The sequence below is a fragment of the Mustela erminea genome, chromosome 19, assembly GCF_009829155.1.
Source record: "Mustela erminea isolate mMusErm1 chromosome 19, mMusErm1.Pri, whole genome shotgun sequence".
In the NCBI taxonomy this organism is placed as follows: Eukaryota; Metazoa; Chordata; class Mammalia; order Carnivora; family Mustelidae; genus Mustela; species Mustela erminea.
Window position 1 is genome coordinate 42,326,346 of NC_045632.1, and position 15,841 is coordinate 42,342,186.

General features: G+C 39.5%; 1 protein-coding gene across 2 annotated transcripts in view; it reads left to right on the forward strand.

Moving 5' to 3' along the window:
- The window catches only part of CBFB (core-binding factor subunit beta), a 64,986-nt gene that overhangs the window by 22,399 nt on the left and 26,746 nt on the right, over positions 1 to 15,841 (forward strand). For both annotated transcript variants that reach the window (XM_032324359.1, XM_032324360.1), the window contains exon 4: positions 6,732 to 6,848. In XM_032324359.1, the coding sequence (XP_032180250.1) occupies positions 6,732 to 6,848 (117 nt within the window). The remainder of the gene's footprint in view (positions 1 to 6,731; positions 6,849 to 15,841) is intronic.

A 15,841-nucleotide genomic window follows, 5' to 3' on the forward strand; every position in this document is an offset into this window, starting at 1 on the left:
AAGTTTATTAGAACTGCAGTCTTTTTATTTATTTATTTATTTGGCAGAGAGAGGTCACAAGTAGGCACAGAGGCAGGCAGAGTGGGGCGGGGGAAGCAGGCTCCCCGCTGAGTGGAGAGCCAGATGCAGGGCTCCATCCGAGGACCCTGAGATCGTGACCGAGTTGAAGGCTTAACCTACTGAGCCACCCAGGCACCCCTGAACTGCAGTCTTTTTTTTTTTTTAAAGATTTTATTTATTTATTTGACAGAGAGAAATCACAAGTAGGCAGAGAGGCAGGCAGAGAGAGAGGAAGGGAAGCAGGCCCCCTGCTGAGCAGAGCGTCCGATGTGGGACTCTATCCCAGGACCCTGAGATCATGACCTGAGCCGAAGGCAGCGGCTTAACCCACTGAGCCACCCAGGCGCCCCTGAACTGCAGTCTTTAAAAGGATGTTGGAAAGCTGATGGATTCAGATTTCTTAAAATTTTATTATCGTTGATATATTCCATTAACCTTCAAAGTTAAATGAATCCTACTTATATGTAAGGGGTAAATTTGATTTTAATTCTTACAATTCTCTTTTTGTGTATTCAGCTCTTCCTTATTAAAGACTGTTAACTGATGTGGGAATCTTTTGGGTGGTAGGATGTACACCTCTTTAAAATTCCTGGTATAGTCCCACTGCCCTGGATGATAATAACTTATACAAAATGATAGGTAGTAAACGTTTGTTAAATAAGGTGCATCTTTTCAAGTTGAGATTAGAGGGAAGCTACAAGAAACCATTTCTAAATCCCCCCCCTTTCTCCTCTTCTATTAATCATTATTCAAATATTTACTGAGGACTTAAGAGGCTGGTTATTCCCTCAACTATTTTCTCTAATATCTCAATTTCTAGATAAGAGTCACAAGTGTTTAAACTCTAGCAATTTACTACAGAGAAGTGAAATATTCTTTCCAATCAAAATGGGTTTTTGAGGGTGAAGTATCTGTTTCGGTTTTTATTAAGAGCTTTGATACTTAGTTTCTGTCTATTGATTTTATGGCTTAGCACTCCTGTGCATGGGAATGTTGTTTGCAAATCTGTTTTTCTATTTTAATTATCTTAAAATTATTTTCTTTAAAGTCACCTAGAAAAGGTAGCCCTTTTTGCTGTTCCGTTGTAGCCTCAATTTCTGTTATCAGCACAGCTACGTAGGTGCTAGAAACACTAAACTTCTATAAATATATAGTATTGTAGAAGAAAGGGCAATCGAGGGTGCCACTTCCCTTTTTTTTTTTTTTTAAGATTTTAATTAACTAATTTATTTGACAGAGAGAAAAGGAACACAAGCAGAGGGAGTGGGAGAGGGAGAAGTATGCTTCCCGCTAAGCGGGGAGCCGGATGTGGGGCTCTATCCCAGGACCCTGAGATCATGACTTGAGCTGAAGGCAGAGGCTTAACTGAGTGAGCCACCCAGGCGCCCCTTGAGGATGCCATTCTTATTCCAAATTTAGATATTCTCAGAATAAGTAGACTCCAGACTCTCAGAGATAGAACTCTTTAGTGCACGTCGATAAATGAGAAGGCTGGGTTCTCATACCCTTTCTCTGACATTTACATTTCAAAACACAGGTTAACAAATTTTTACCTATTTAGGAAATTTGGTCCATTTACTAAATGAAGGGAATTTATCATCTCGCGGGCTCTGTGCTACAAAGATCTTGCTGCCTCTGAGGGAAAAAGAAGAATGAAGTTTTTACTGTCACGATTGAATCGTTTTTGCTTTGTACCCCCTTTTGAGAATCTGATGAAAGTAGTGAACTTCTGTAGAAAAATGCACATGGGCTCAACCACATACATTTTTACATAGAATTTCAAGATGTTTCTAGTCTTTTTGGAACTTAGCCATAAACCCAAAATCTCTTAGGTTCTTTGAACTCCAGTTAACTCCTACCTTAAATAAAAGCATTGCTAAAAGTTAAGAGTGACGTAAGATCCTGTAACACAATACTTAGATATCTGATGAATCCAGTGCAAGGGGAAGTTTTTTCTTGGGGGCCTATAACTTAACCTTTAGCCACTAGGTTCCTTAATGTTTTTCTCTCTACTCACTGATAATTCATAGCTTGCTGGCTTTCCTGGGTTCTTTTCTTCTACCCAGCATACAAAAGTTGGATTTCCTCACAGTTCTTCCTGGGCCCTCTTCCTTTCTCCTTCTACTTACTGCTCAGGGGGAATCTCTTCTTCTCTCTTGGATTTAAATACCACTGTATTATTGGTGGCTGCCAGATTTGCATCATCAGGCCATATCTTCTCAGAGTGCTAGAATCCCACATGCAACTGCCTACTCAAAAATTGATTTCTAGGGGCGCCTGGGTGGCTCAGTGGGTTAAGCCTCTGCCTTCGGCTCAGGTCATGATCCCAGGGTCCTAGGATCGAGTCCTGCATCGGGCTTTCTGCTCAGCAGGGAGCCTGCTTCCCCCCACCTCTCTGCCTGCCTCTCTGCCTACTTGTGATCTCTCTCTCTAATAAATAAATAATCTTTTTTAAAAAATTGATTTCTTTATCTTATAGATACCACCTATGTAACACCTATCACCTGTAATAAGTTTATTGAGGTGAAATTCATATACCATAAAATTTATGTTTTTAGAGTGTACAATTCTGGTATTTTTAGTATATTCACAGAGTTGTGCAACCATTACCACTCCTGAATTCCAAAACATTTTCATCACCCCCAAAAGAAATCCTGTACCATTAGCAATCACTCATTCCCCCCTTGCCCCCAGCCCTTGGCAGTCACTACTCTCCTTTCTTTTTCTCTCTGTATTTGCCTGTTCTGGACATTTCAAATAAATGGAGTCCTGTAGTATGTGGCCTTTTTCTGGTTTCTTTTCAGTTAACATGATGTTTTCAAGATTCATCCATGTACCGTGTATCAGTATTTATTCCTTTTTCCTTTTTTAAGATTTTTATTCATTTATTTGGCAGAGAGAGACACACTGAGAGAGGGAACACAAGCAGGGGGAGTGGGAGAGAGAGAAGCAGGCTTCCTGCCAAGCAGGGAGCCTGATGTGGAGCTCGATTCCGGGACCCTGGGATCACGACCTGAGCTAAAGGCAGATGCCCAACGCCTGAGCCACCCAGGCGCTCCTATTTATTACTTTTTATATCTAAATCGTATCCCAGTGTGTAGATAATGCCCCAGTTGGCAGTACATACGTGTTCTTGCTGAAGCTCTACTGCCACAGTGATGAGGTACTTAGGGCTACAGAATGTGAGAATAAGGTGCTATTATGTATCATTTGGACAGAATAGAACCTCATGCTTACTGATAATAAGAGCTTGATGTGATTAAAAATTATGTAATACTATTACCTTATTTCCCCAAGAAAACACAGAATGTGGTACTGTATTCACTTTTCACTTTGTGTGAAGTCTCACATTCTCTGACACTTTTCTTTTGGAAAGATAAGCAGGCTATTGTGTTTTTGTGTATGATTAGCTGAATCTGTGTAATGCCTTTAAAGACTTTATGGACTACATTTTGCAATAAATGTTTAATTATTCCAGGGCAGTGGGTTTAATCCTGAGGTCACATTCTAGTAATATATTTTCTTTTCACTGTTGGAAATAAGTCATCATTATTTTCAGTGAAGGTACTTTAATGTTTAAATGGCATTATTAAATTACAAAATGGCAAACTGTTACGAGACAGAATTTTATTTTCTTCATACTTTGAGGGTGGGTATTATGAATGTATGAAAGCGCCAAACATTTGAAGATCTACATATAAAACTATTTATTTGAAGGTGAACATCTAAATAAACCACCAGGATCATCTAAATAGTGTTTTACATATGATTCCAGGCATAAGCCTTGACTAAGAATTTTAATTACTTTTTGAATCCATTTAGGAATTTCCCAAAACAGATAAGTGGTTGTGGTGCCTGCCTGGGTGCCTCAGTCAGTTAAGCACCTGCCTTCGGCTCAGGTCATGATCCCAGGGTCCTGAGACTGAGCCCCACGTCGGGCTCCCTGCTTGGTAGGGATCCTGCTTCTTCCTCTCTCTCTGCCTGTCACTCCCTCTGCTTGTGCAATTTCTGTTTCCCTCCCTATGTCTTTCTCTGTCAAATAAATAAATAAAATCTTAAAAAAAAAAAACCCAGATTAGTGGCTTTCTTTGTCATGAGGGAACTTTTATAAAGAAGTAATAAATGGGCTTTAAAAAAATTCAGTAATTTCATAAGGAAAATATTTTTGACTATAGAATTAATATGAATAAACTGGATTATGGAATCATTGACCCTAAATGATATAAATCCCTGATGAAGAACATAGAATCTGATTATGAAGGTAGAATAGAAGAACTCTCTTCATGATTAGTGTGAGAATTTAAACTAATGAAGTACTTGGTAGGTGAAATGTTAAACCTTCACTGTATGGCACCGTATCGCTGCTAGAAAGAGTAGGTGGAGATCTTGATTACAAGATGTGTTAAATGGACTTAGATTGATAGATGGTGAGAAGGGATATTGTTTTTAGGTTTTGTGAGGTGTTGAAAATGAGATTGTCTTAGTCACTTGTTTGATGAGGTACGTATTAGTGGAGTTTTAAATTCACAATGTGGAAGAAAATGAGCACTTATCAGAACAGAAGGAAATGTGTGGTTAAACGGTTTCAGCTGTAACTGTAGACTGTTTCCCTTGGTCCAAATGGGAGGAGAAATGGAACCTTATGTTTTGGGCTTTTTTCCCATTATAAATAGAAATTAGTTCAGCCTGGAGCCTTTAACCAAGAAAAAAAGCTGTGTCTAGTAGTAGAGGGGAACGACAAAAACGTGTACTAAGATGGCGTAAATCTTGTAGGTTTTATTTTACAGGTGTCTCAGTTGTCGTTTTTGAGCATATTTATAATTATGGACAGTCAGTTATTCTTACTAAACCTCTCGAAATACAAGAATGCCCCAAGATTGTTGAAGAAACTGCTGAATTGAATAAAGAAAAAGGTGATGTTTCCAGCTTTTTCCTAAGAATGAAGACTGTCTTAACCAATTTTATATAATTACAGTAATAAATAATGCTAATTTTAGCTCACAGAAGCTCTTGGATTATCGAAATAAAATATATTTGATACAGACAAATGAAGAACTTTATTCATAAAGATACAGTTGATAACCTGAAGTTTTGAAAAATCCTGGAAGTCCTGCTTTCTCTGCATTTAAAAAATCTTATTAAGGTATTAAATGATAATCTGTGCTAGTTTTTTTTTTTATATTTTATTTATTTATTTGACAGACAAATCACAAGTAGGCAGAGAGGCAGGCAGAGAGAGAGGAGGAAGCAGGCTCCCCGCTGAGCAGAGAGCCCAGTGCGGGGCTTGATCCCAGGACCCTGGGATCATGACCTGAGCCAAAGGCAGAGGCTTAACCCATTGAACCACGCAGGTGCCCCTCTGTGTTGGATTTTATCCTGAAGTCCATGTTAAATGAGGTCGAGAAGACCTTTTTTTTTTTTTTTTTTGAGAAGACCTTTTTTTTCTAAAATTACTATTAGGATAGTGTAGTATTAGGAAAGTGGGGACTGTAGGAATTGTAATAAATTTCTTCTATTTCTTACTGTATCATAATAAAACTTTCATCCTGTGATAGCATTCGCACCTTTCCTTCCTTGATGGATTCTTAATGGCTCATGAGAACAGTTATATTTTCAGGCAGTATGGGAATTTGGTAATTGAAAATGAAACTGGTCTGGAATTAGGAATTATACATAAAGTGGCTTTTGCTTTAGAATTATTTATATTTATTTGACAAATGTTGTATCACTTATGTTTCTTTGGTTAAAAGCAGTAGAAATCAACTCTGGCCAACTGAAGAAAAGAAAAAGAAGAAGAAAGCAGCATTACTTCATGGGAAGCTATGATGGAGCTTATAAAACTGAAGGCAACTACGAGGAACCTGACCCTGATCCAAAGGGGGGATCCAAAGTAGAGGGAAACTGTGTGTGCTTTCTTTAGGGGCTGGTGAATTCCAGTTTTCCATCTTTATAGCTTTTTACCCAAGGTTCAAAAATCAAGGCAAAGTACCTGATTGTCCTAGCTTCAGCTGGAAGAACCTACTTCAAGTATCATTTTACTACACTTTTTACAAAATCTGCATAACTTTTTTTTTTTTTTTTTTTTTGAGCTAATTTGAGGGGCATCTAGATGGCTTAGTTGGTTAAGTATCTACCTTCAGCTCAGGTCATGATCTTAGGGTCCTGGGATCAAGTTCCATGGCAGGCTCCCTGCCCATTGGGGAGTCTGCTTGTCCCTCTGCCTTCCCCCAGCTTATGCTCTCTCTTTCTCTCTCTCACTCTCTCAAATAAAGAAATAAATAAAATCTTAAAAAAAAAACAATTTGAAAGAATTGTGATATGAAATAAAGTCCTTTTTTTTAAAGATTTATTTATCTAAGAGAAAGAGAGCATGAGCAAGTGAGAGGGAGGGGCAGAGGGGGAGAGAGAGAATCCCAAGCAGATTCTCTGCTGAGCCTGGAGCCTGACGTACTGCTCAGTCCCACCACTCTGAAATCATGACCTGAGCCAGAACCAAGAGTTGGATGCTCAACTGACTGAGCCACCCACGTGCCCCTACAATTCTTAACTTTATAATTGTATTCATTTTTTTCCCCTAAGAAAACCACAGGTTTCCTTAGTAAGCTTATACTTCATTTCTTATGTGTGTGATGGCTTATCATTGGTTTTCGTCCTTTTTTTCTGTGTCTTAGGTGTATTTGAAGGCTCCCATGATTCTGAATGGAGTCTGTGTTATCTGGAAAGGCTGGATTGACCTCCAGAGACTGGATGGTATGGGCTGCTTGGAGTTTGATGAGGAGCGAGCCCAGGTAGGGTGACGTCAGGCTCCACTGAGCACGGTTCCTTTCTGTACCACTAATCTTGCCTTCATCTGTGTATCTGTTTTACCCCATCTTTAACAGTAAGTATAAAAAGTCATGTTCAAGTGGTATTGAATAATTCTGAAGATAGATGTTGAGACCCATTTTGGTTCTGGTTTGGGGAAGTTTTTCCTTCATTGGTTCTAAATTTCATTGGATTATTCCTATCTGCTCAGTGGGGCATTTCCAAGTCCAGTACATGGTTCTGTTTAATATTTGTTCTTGACCTTTAGAACATTATCAGGGGGAAAAAACAATTCAAAATAAAATACAGAATTTCTGGAGTGGCTCAGGGAGGAGTTTGGCAAATCATCTCCCCAAAAAGCAGTGATTAAAGTGGACAAAATTGTTTAAGAAAAAAAAAAATTAAGGTCTCTGGAAATTAACCAAAGGCCATACATTGAGAAGTATTTATTCAAACAAAGCTATTGAATTTCAGTAAGGGCCTGATAGTCTGTGATATTTTATTTTTAATTAATTTTTTAAAAAGATTTTATTTATTTATTTGACAGAGAGAGATCACAAGTAGGCAGAGAGGCAGGTGGGTGCGGGGTGTAGGGAGAAGCAGGCTCCCTGTGGAGCAGAGATTCTGATGCAGGGCTCGATCCCAGGACCCTGGGATCATGACCTGAGCTGAAGGCAGAGAGGCTTTAACCCACTGAGCCACCCAGGCGCCACAGTCTGTGGTGTTTTAGTCAGTAGTGAGCGCTTCCATACCTTCCCTCATCTCTGTGGTCTCTCAGGCAAGGCAGGCAGGGCAATCCATGAAGACTGGCAGCTCTGCTGTCCTATCAGAAGGAGCTGACTTTATTTAGAGCAGTGTTTGAAAAAAATCCATGCCCAGGGATGGTATCAAAAACAGTAGAGGGGCACCTGGGTGGCTTAGTGGGTTGAGGCCTCTGCCTTTGGCTCGGATCATGATCTTGGGGTCCTGGGATCGAGCCCTGCATTGGGGGGGGGGCTCTCTGCTCAGCAGGGAGCCTGCTTCCTCCTCTCTCTCTGCCTGCCTTTCTGCCTACTTGTGATCTCTGTCTGTCAAATAAATAAATTAAACAACAACAACAACAATAGAGGTTTCTGGCAAACCTTCTAAGAAGGCAGATGTTGTGGGAAGCAACCAAATGGCAGACTAGCCAGAAATTTATCAGAGAGATCTAGGGAAATGGGCCACTAAAGTGGGCCCTAATAAAATCACACATACTTCTCATGATTCAGAAGTCTATGTGCATGTGTGAGGCTGCACCCATTCAGGAGAGAACCAAGTGGACCCTTGCAAGCTACTAGTATACATAGGGCATGTAGAGTGATGAACTCCCTGCACTTTGGAAGTATTGAAGCTGCACACAGATCCAGTGACAAAAGACAGAAGCCTGTTGGCTCAAGGTGTTTAAGCAAAACCCCTGAACAGTCATTGCCTGATCATTAAGTTAGGCTAACCCAGGGCAACCCCCTAGGAAGTTAGGCCTAAGAAGAAAAGAAAACAAAACAAAACTAAGCAATGACACCAGAGGCTAAACATTACTGGGGAAACAAATTCTACAGAATTAGAACAGGTTTAAAAAAAAAAAAAAAAAAGGTAACTCACTAAACAGATAAAAATAGCAACAACACAGTGGAGTCAGGAGTCAGAATTCAGAATTGCTATAGCATATTATCTAAAATGTTCCATTTTCAGGGGACCTGGGTGGCTCAGTTGGTTAAGTGGTTGCCTTCAGCTCAGGTCATGATCCTAGAGTCCTTTGAGCTCTTCGCTGGTCTCTCTGCTCAGCAAGGAGTCTGCTTCTCCCTCTCCTTGTGCCTGCTGCTCCCCCTGCTTATGGTCTCTCTGTCAGATAAATAAATAAACTTAAAAAAAAAAAGCTACCTTTGAGGGACCCCAGTTGTTTGTTCTTAGTGACAAAGCCCTAAAAGCAATTATTTATCAGTTCAAAGAATTAGGAAAATTCTTCCTTTAAATAGTTAAAGGAGAATTATGATGGCAATGACTTACCAAATGGAGAATATCAATAGAGAGATCACTCAACAGCAGATTTGAGCTGGCAGAAGAAAAAAGTAGTGAATTTGAACATAGATTAATGGAAATTATCCAGTGTCGGAAGAACAAAAAGAAAAGCAAAGAGTCTCAGATACTATGGAATAGCAGTGTGCCTACCAATATGTACATGTGACGTAAATTCCAGAAGGAGAAGGAGGAGGCAGTTTAAGAAATAATAACTGGTGTGGGTTACCTGGGTGGCTCAGTTGGTTAAGCATCTGCCTTCAGCTCAGGTCATGATCCCAGGGTCCTGGGATTGAGTCCCACATCCGGCTCCTTGCTCAGCAGGGAGCCTGCTTCTCGCTCTGCCTGTTCTGCTTGCAGCTCTCTGTGCTCCTGCTCTCTCTGACAAATAAGTAAATAAATAATCTTTAAAAAAGAGAGAGAGAGAGAAAGAAATAATAACTGGTGAAAATGTCCAAATTGAAAATACTCATTTCTTTTTTTTTTAAGATTTTATTTATTTGACAGAGAGAGATCACAAGCAGGCAGAGAGGCAGGCAGAGAGAGAGGGGGAAGCAGGCTCCCTGCTGAGCAGAGAGCCTGATGCGGGGCTCGATCCCAGGACCCTGAGATCATGACCTGAGCTCAAGACAGGCTTTAACCCACTGAGCAACCCAGACGCCCCGAAAAATATTCATTTCCATATCCAAGAAGTTCAGTGAACTTCAAGTTGTATAAAAACAAAGAAATCCACACCTAGATGCATCACAGTCAAATTCTGAAAAAGAATTTCGAAAGCAGAATTAAAAAGGACTCAACACATGAAAGGGAGCCATAAGATTAACAACTGACTTGTCTTTTGAAATTGTGCCAGCCAGAAAGTAGTAGGATGACAGTGACATTCAAAATGCTAAAAGAACATGTAAAAATATCCAATTATTAGTAGATGTTGATTTCTTTGGGTTGTTTTATATTAATTCTTTCAATGAAGTTAAAATAATGACAAGAATAAAAGGAGTTCTTTTTTTGTTGTTTCTTTCTGTTGTCTTTTCCTATGCTCTCCATATATAGAACGTGAGAATTTTCTTACTGAGGATCAGAACCCAGAACCTTCCTAGTAAAAAATTAAAATTCAAAATTAAAATTCTTGGGTGCTTGGCTGGCTCAGTTGGTAGAACATGTGACTCTTGATCTTGGGGTTATGAGTTCAAGCCCCATGTTAGGTATAGAGATTACTTTAAAAATAAGTAATAAATAAATAAATAGATATGGAACAGAATTAAAATTCTTAAGAAAGAATCCCTGCTGGGGCACCTGGGTGGCTCAGAGGTAAAGAATCTGCCTTTGGTTCAGGTCCTGATCCCAGGATCCTTGGATCAAGCCCTGCATCGGGCTCCCTGCTTGGCGGGAAGCCTGGCTTCTCCCTCTCCCACTCCTCCTGCTTCTGTTCCCTCTCTCACTGTCACATCTTTTTTTTTTATTTTATTTTTTTAAGATTTTATTTATTTATTTGACAGAGATCACAAGTAGGCAGAGAGGCAGGCAGAGAGAGAGGAGGAAGCAGGCTCCCTGCTGAGCAGAGAGCCTGATGTGGGGCTAGAGCCCAATGTGGGGCTTGATCCCAGGACCCTGAGATCATGACCTGAGCCAAAGGCAGAGACCTTAACCCACTTGAGCCACCCAGGCACCCAATATAAAAAAAAAGAAAGGAAGGAAGAATCCCTGCTTTCTTGACTTCTACAGAGATAAGGAGTTACCAACTCTTTCAGAAAAATAGTAAATAATCCTCAATTTAGAAGGCTGTTTCTGTAAGAAGTGATACAGTAGATTACATTTATATAAGGTAAAATTTCAGACTTAATTAATTTCTAAAACTGGAGTATTTTGTGAAAATGATAACGTTTTTAAGTTTAATCCACCATATCTTAGATACTTAGAATTTTCCAAGTCTTGTTTCCCCAGTCTATAACCTGAGCTTTGTCATTACAAAGTTAGTACCATCTGTTGTGATTATAAACTAATACAATTACAGGTCTTACACAATGTAAAAATTTTAAAGCAGGAGACTCCAAACATTGAATCAGCAGTGAGCACTTCTGTAATACCTTCCCTATCCCAAAATCATCTGTCAAATATGTACAAGTTAGGAATGGGGGCTTCATTGTCATACAATTATGAATCCTAACCCCACTGCTTACATCTGTTATGGACTGAATATTTGTGTTCCCCCAAAATTCATATGTTAAAGCCTCAACCCCCAATGTGACTGTATTTGGAGATAGGACCTTTATGGGGGGTAGCTAAGGTTAAATGAGGGTCATAAGAGTGGGGCCCGGATATGGTAGGATTAGTGTCCTGATAAGAAGAGATACACGAGAGCTTGTTCGTTTTCTCTGTCTGCTGTATGAGGACAGTAACAGATACTGAGGTATCAGGTACCTGGTAAGCTAAGAGATAAACAATATGGTCACAATTCCATTTTAATTAAAGTTCGTGAGTATTTCAGCTGAAGTATTTTCACCAGTATTGTCTTTCTGCCTTTTTTTTCCCAAGATTTTATTTATTTATTTGACAGAGAGAGATCACAAGTAGGCGGAGAGGCAGGCAGAGAGAGAGGGGGAAGCAGGCTCCCCACCGAGCAGAGAGCCTGATGGGGGCTTGATCCCAGGATCCTGAGACCATGACCTGAGCTGAAGGCAGAGGCTTAAACCACTGAGCCACCCAGGCGCCCCTGTTTTTGCCTTTATTCAGAGTACTTTTGACTAATGTTGGCAAGGATATGGAACAATAGGTGGTGTCTTGGCTATGTCATATTGACATAACAATTGGAAAATTGGCAATACATAGTATTACATAGTTCTAGTCTAAGTCATGGTGTGCAAAGGAATTGAATACAAAATTCATTAAGAGATACGTACTGGACTTGTAGCAGCACTAGTAATAGAAACTGCAAACTGCTCAAGTGCCAGTTAACAGTGGAATGAATAAATGGCTCATTTGCAAAGAAATGCAATGATAATGAAAAACTACAACTAGCACACCAATATGGATGGATTTCACAAATATATTGAGTATATCCAAAAAGGACATGCTGCATGAATCCATTCATCTGAAAGAACAGAAATGGGCAAAACTGAAAAGTTTTTAGAAATAAGGATAATGGCTTATCCCTGAGAGAGGAGGCTACATAGTGGAATGGAGCAGAAGGAGACTTGTGAGATGCTATTACTGTTCTGTTTCTTCCTATGGATTCTAGTTACATGGAAAGTTCAGTTTGTGGAAATTCATCAGACTGTAATTTAGGACAGTGCTGCCCAGTAGAATTCAGATGTGAACCACATAATATAATTGAAGTTTTTCTAGAAGCCACATTAAAAAAATAAAAAGAAGCAATTGTATTTAATTTTTATATTATATTTTGTTTAACCCAGTATATCCAAAATATCATACTTGAACATAAAATTAATATAAAAATTTACTGAGATGTTTCACATTTTTTTCTTTGTAACAAATACTTGAAATCCACTGTGTATTTTCCATGTACAGACTCAGGCTAGCTACGTTCCCTTTTTTTTTAGATTTATTTATTTGAGAGAGAGAGTACAAACAGGGGAAGAGGGTCAGAGGGGAGAGAATCCTCAATCAGACTCTCTGCTGAGTGAAGATGCCAATGTGGGGCTTGATCTCATGACCCTAGATCATGACCTGAGCCGAAACCAACAGTAGGATGCTCAACCAACTGAACCACGCAGGCGCCCACAAATTAGCTACATTTCAAGTGTGCGGTAGTCACATGTGGCCAGTTGCTACCATATTAGACAGGAAAGCCTTAATATAAGTATACTCTTTTGAAAATATAATGTATGACAATAATAAAATGTTTTAAAAGTTTACCAGTAATGAATATAATTCTGAGTATAATTGTAGAAATAATTAAATCATGTTTACTGATTATATTTTCATCATTCAATTTATTTTCTCTAATTCGTAGGGATAAAATTCAGGGTTGTCTTAATGCTTTTGGTTTTCAATAATTGTAACTCTCTAAAAGCTTAAAAATCAAATTTTTGACACTTCACCATTGGATACTCTCATCAGAGATTTCCAGCAAATTTTGAACGAGGTGTAACTGAATACTCATTTACCATAAAAAGGTCAGTGCCAGTGAAGGACCTGTGTTGATTTCAGAGCATTTGCTCAAAGAAGGCTCAAATTTTCTAAAATCCAAGATGTGGGTTTACGGTTCTGATGAGTTTTTTTATATTCAACATCAGTTTTATCAACTCTACAGTTCTGTTACTTTGTAGATACACATTTCTAATTTATGCAATTATGACTTCTAAATGATTGGCAGACTATCTTCTTTGGATATAGTTATGAATTACATATGCTACATCTTGTTCCTAGTAAATTTCTATTTCATAGTTTTTTAAAAAGTTATTTATTTATTTATTTGAGAGAGAGATTGCCCATGTGCATGAGGATGGGGAAGGGGGCAGAGGAAGAGAAAGAGAATCCCAGACTCCCTCTGAGCGCAGAGCTCAAGGTAGGCTCAATTCAGATCCCACAACTGGGAGATCATGACCTTGAGCCAAAACCAAGAGCCAGATACTCAACCGACTGAGCTACCCAGGAGCCCCTCTGTTTGTTTGTTTTTAAAAATTTACTGAGAATGTTACTTTTTTTCTTTTCTTTTTTTTTTAAGAGAGAGGAGAAGGGCAGAGGGAGAGAGAATTGTAAGCAGGCTCCATGCCTACCTCGGGACTGGACTTAGGGCTGGATCTCACAACCCTGAGATCATGACCTAAGCTGAAATCGAGAGTCAGACACAGGCGCCTGGGTGGCTCAGTGGGTTAAGCCTCTGCCTTCAGCTCAGGTCATGATCCCAGGGTCCTGGGATTGAGTCCTGCATTGGAGCCTGCTTCTCTCTTTCTCTGCCTCCCTCTCTGCCTATTTGTGATCTCTGTCGGTCAAATAAATAAATAAAAATCTTAAAAAAAAAAAAAGAGTTAGACAGTAAACTGAGCCACCCAGGCATCCTAGGAATGTTACTCTTTATACAGTGTGTGCTCCACCAGCAATTGTATTATCAATATAAGAGCGAATAGTTTTATCTTCCCTGTTGTACTTTTTAAATTAATTTGCTTTGGCAGTCAGAAAAAAAGATGTTTCAGGGGCCTGGCTGGCTCTGTCAGTGTAGCACCAACTGTTGATTTTGGGATTGTGAGTTCAGACCCCATGTTTGGTGTAGAGAGTACTTAAAAATAAAACCCTAAAAAAAAAAAGATATTACTACACCTTTAATGTAGTGAACTTTACAAAGCTTAATGGGGGGGTGGCGCCTGGGTGGCTCAGTGGGTTAAGCTTCTGCCTTCAGCTCAGGTCATGATCCCAGGGTCCTGGGATTGAGTCCCACATCCGGCTCCTTGCTCAGCAGGGAGCCTGCTTCTCGCTCTGCCTGTTCTGCTTGCAGCTCTCTGTGCTCCTGCTCTCTCTGACAAATAAGTAAATAAATAATCTTTAAAAAAGAGAGAGAGAGAGAAAGAAATAATAACTGGTGAAAATGTCCAAATTGAAAATACTCATTTCTTTTTTTTTTAAGATTTTATTTATTTGACAGAGAGAGATCACAAGCAGGCAGAGAGGCAGGCAGAGAGAGAGGGGGAAGCAGGCTCCCTGCTGAGCAGAGAGCCTGATGCGGGGCTCGATCCCAGGACCCTGAGATCATGACCTGAGCTCAAGACAGGCTTTAACCCACTGAGCAACCCAGACGCCCCGAAAAATATTCATTTCCATATCCAAGAAGTTCAGTGAACTTCAAGTTGTATAAAAACAAAGAAATCCACACCTAGATGCATCACAGTCAAATTCTGAAAAAGAATTTCGAAAGCAGAATTAAAAAGGACTCAACACATGAAAGGGAGCCATAAGATTAACAACTGACTTGTCTTTTGAAATTGTGCCAGCCAGAAAGTAGTAGGATGACAGTGACATTCAAAATGCTAAAAGAACATGTAAAAATATCCAATTATTAGTAGATGTTGATTTCTTTGGGTTGTTTTATATTAATTCTTTCAATGAAGTTAAAATAATGACAAGAATAAAAAGGAGTTCTTTTTTTGTTGTTTCTTTCTGTTGTCTTTTCCTATGCTCTCCATATATAGAACGTGAGAATTTTCTTACTGAGGATCAGAACCCAGAACCTTCCTAGTAAAAAATTAAAATTCAAAATTAAAATTCTTGGGTGCTTGGCTGGCTCAGTTGGTAGAACATGTGACTCTTGATCTTGGGGTTATGAGTTCAAGCCCCATGTTAGGTATAGAGATTACTTTAAAAATAAGTAATAAATAAATAAATAGATATGGAACAGAATTAAAATTCTTAAGAAAGAATCCCTGCTGGGGCACCTGGGTGGCTCAGAGGTAAAGAATCTGCCTTTGGTTCAGGTCCTGATCCCAGGATCCTTGGATCAAGCCCTGCATCGGGCTCCCTGCTTGGCGGGAAGCCTGGCTTCTCCCTCTCCCACTCCTCCTGCTTCTGTTCCCTCTCTCACTGTCACATCTTTTTTTTTTATTTTATTTTTTTAAGATTTTATTTATTTATTTGACAGAGATCACAAGTAGGCAGAGAGGCAGGCAGAGAGAGAGGAGGAAGCAGGCTCCCTGCTGAGCAGAGAGCCTGATGTGGGGCTAGAGCCCAATGTGGGGCTTGATCCCAGGACCCTGAGATCATGACCTGAGCCAAAGGCAGAGACCTTAACCCACTTGAGCCACCCAGGCACCCAATATAAAAAAAAAGAAAGGAAGGAAGAATCCCTGCTTTCTTGACTTCTACAGAGATAAGGAGTTACCAACTCTTTCAGAAAAATAGTAAATAATCCTCAATTTAGAAGGCTGTTTCTGTAAGAAGTGATACAGTAGATTACATTTATATAAGGTAAAATTTCAGACTTAATTAATTTCTA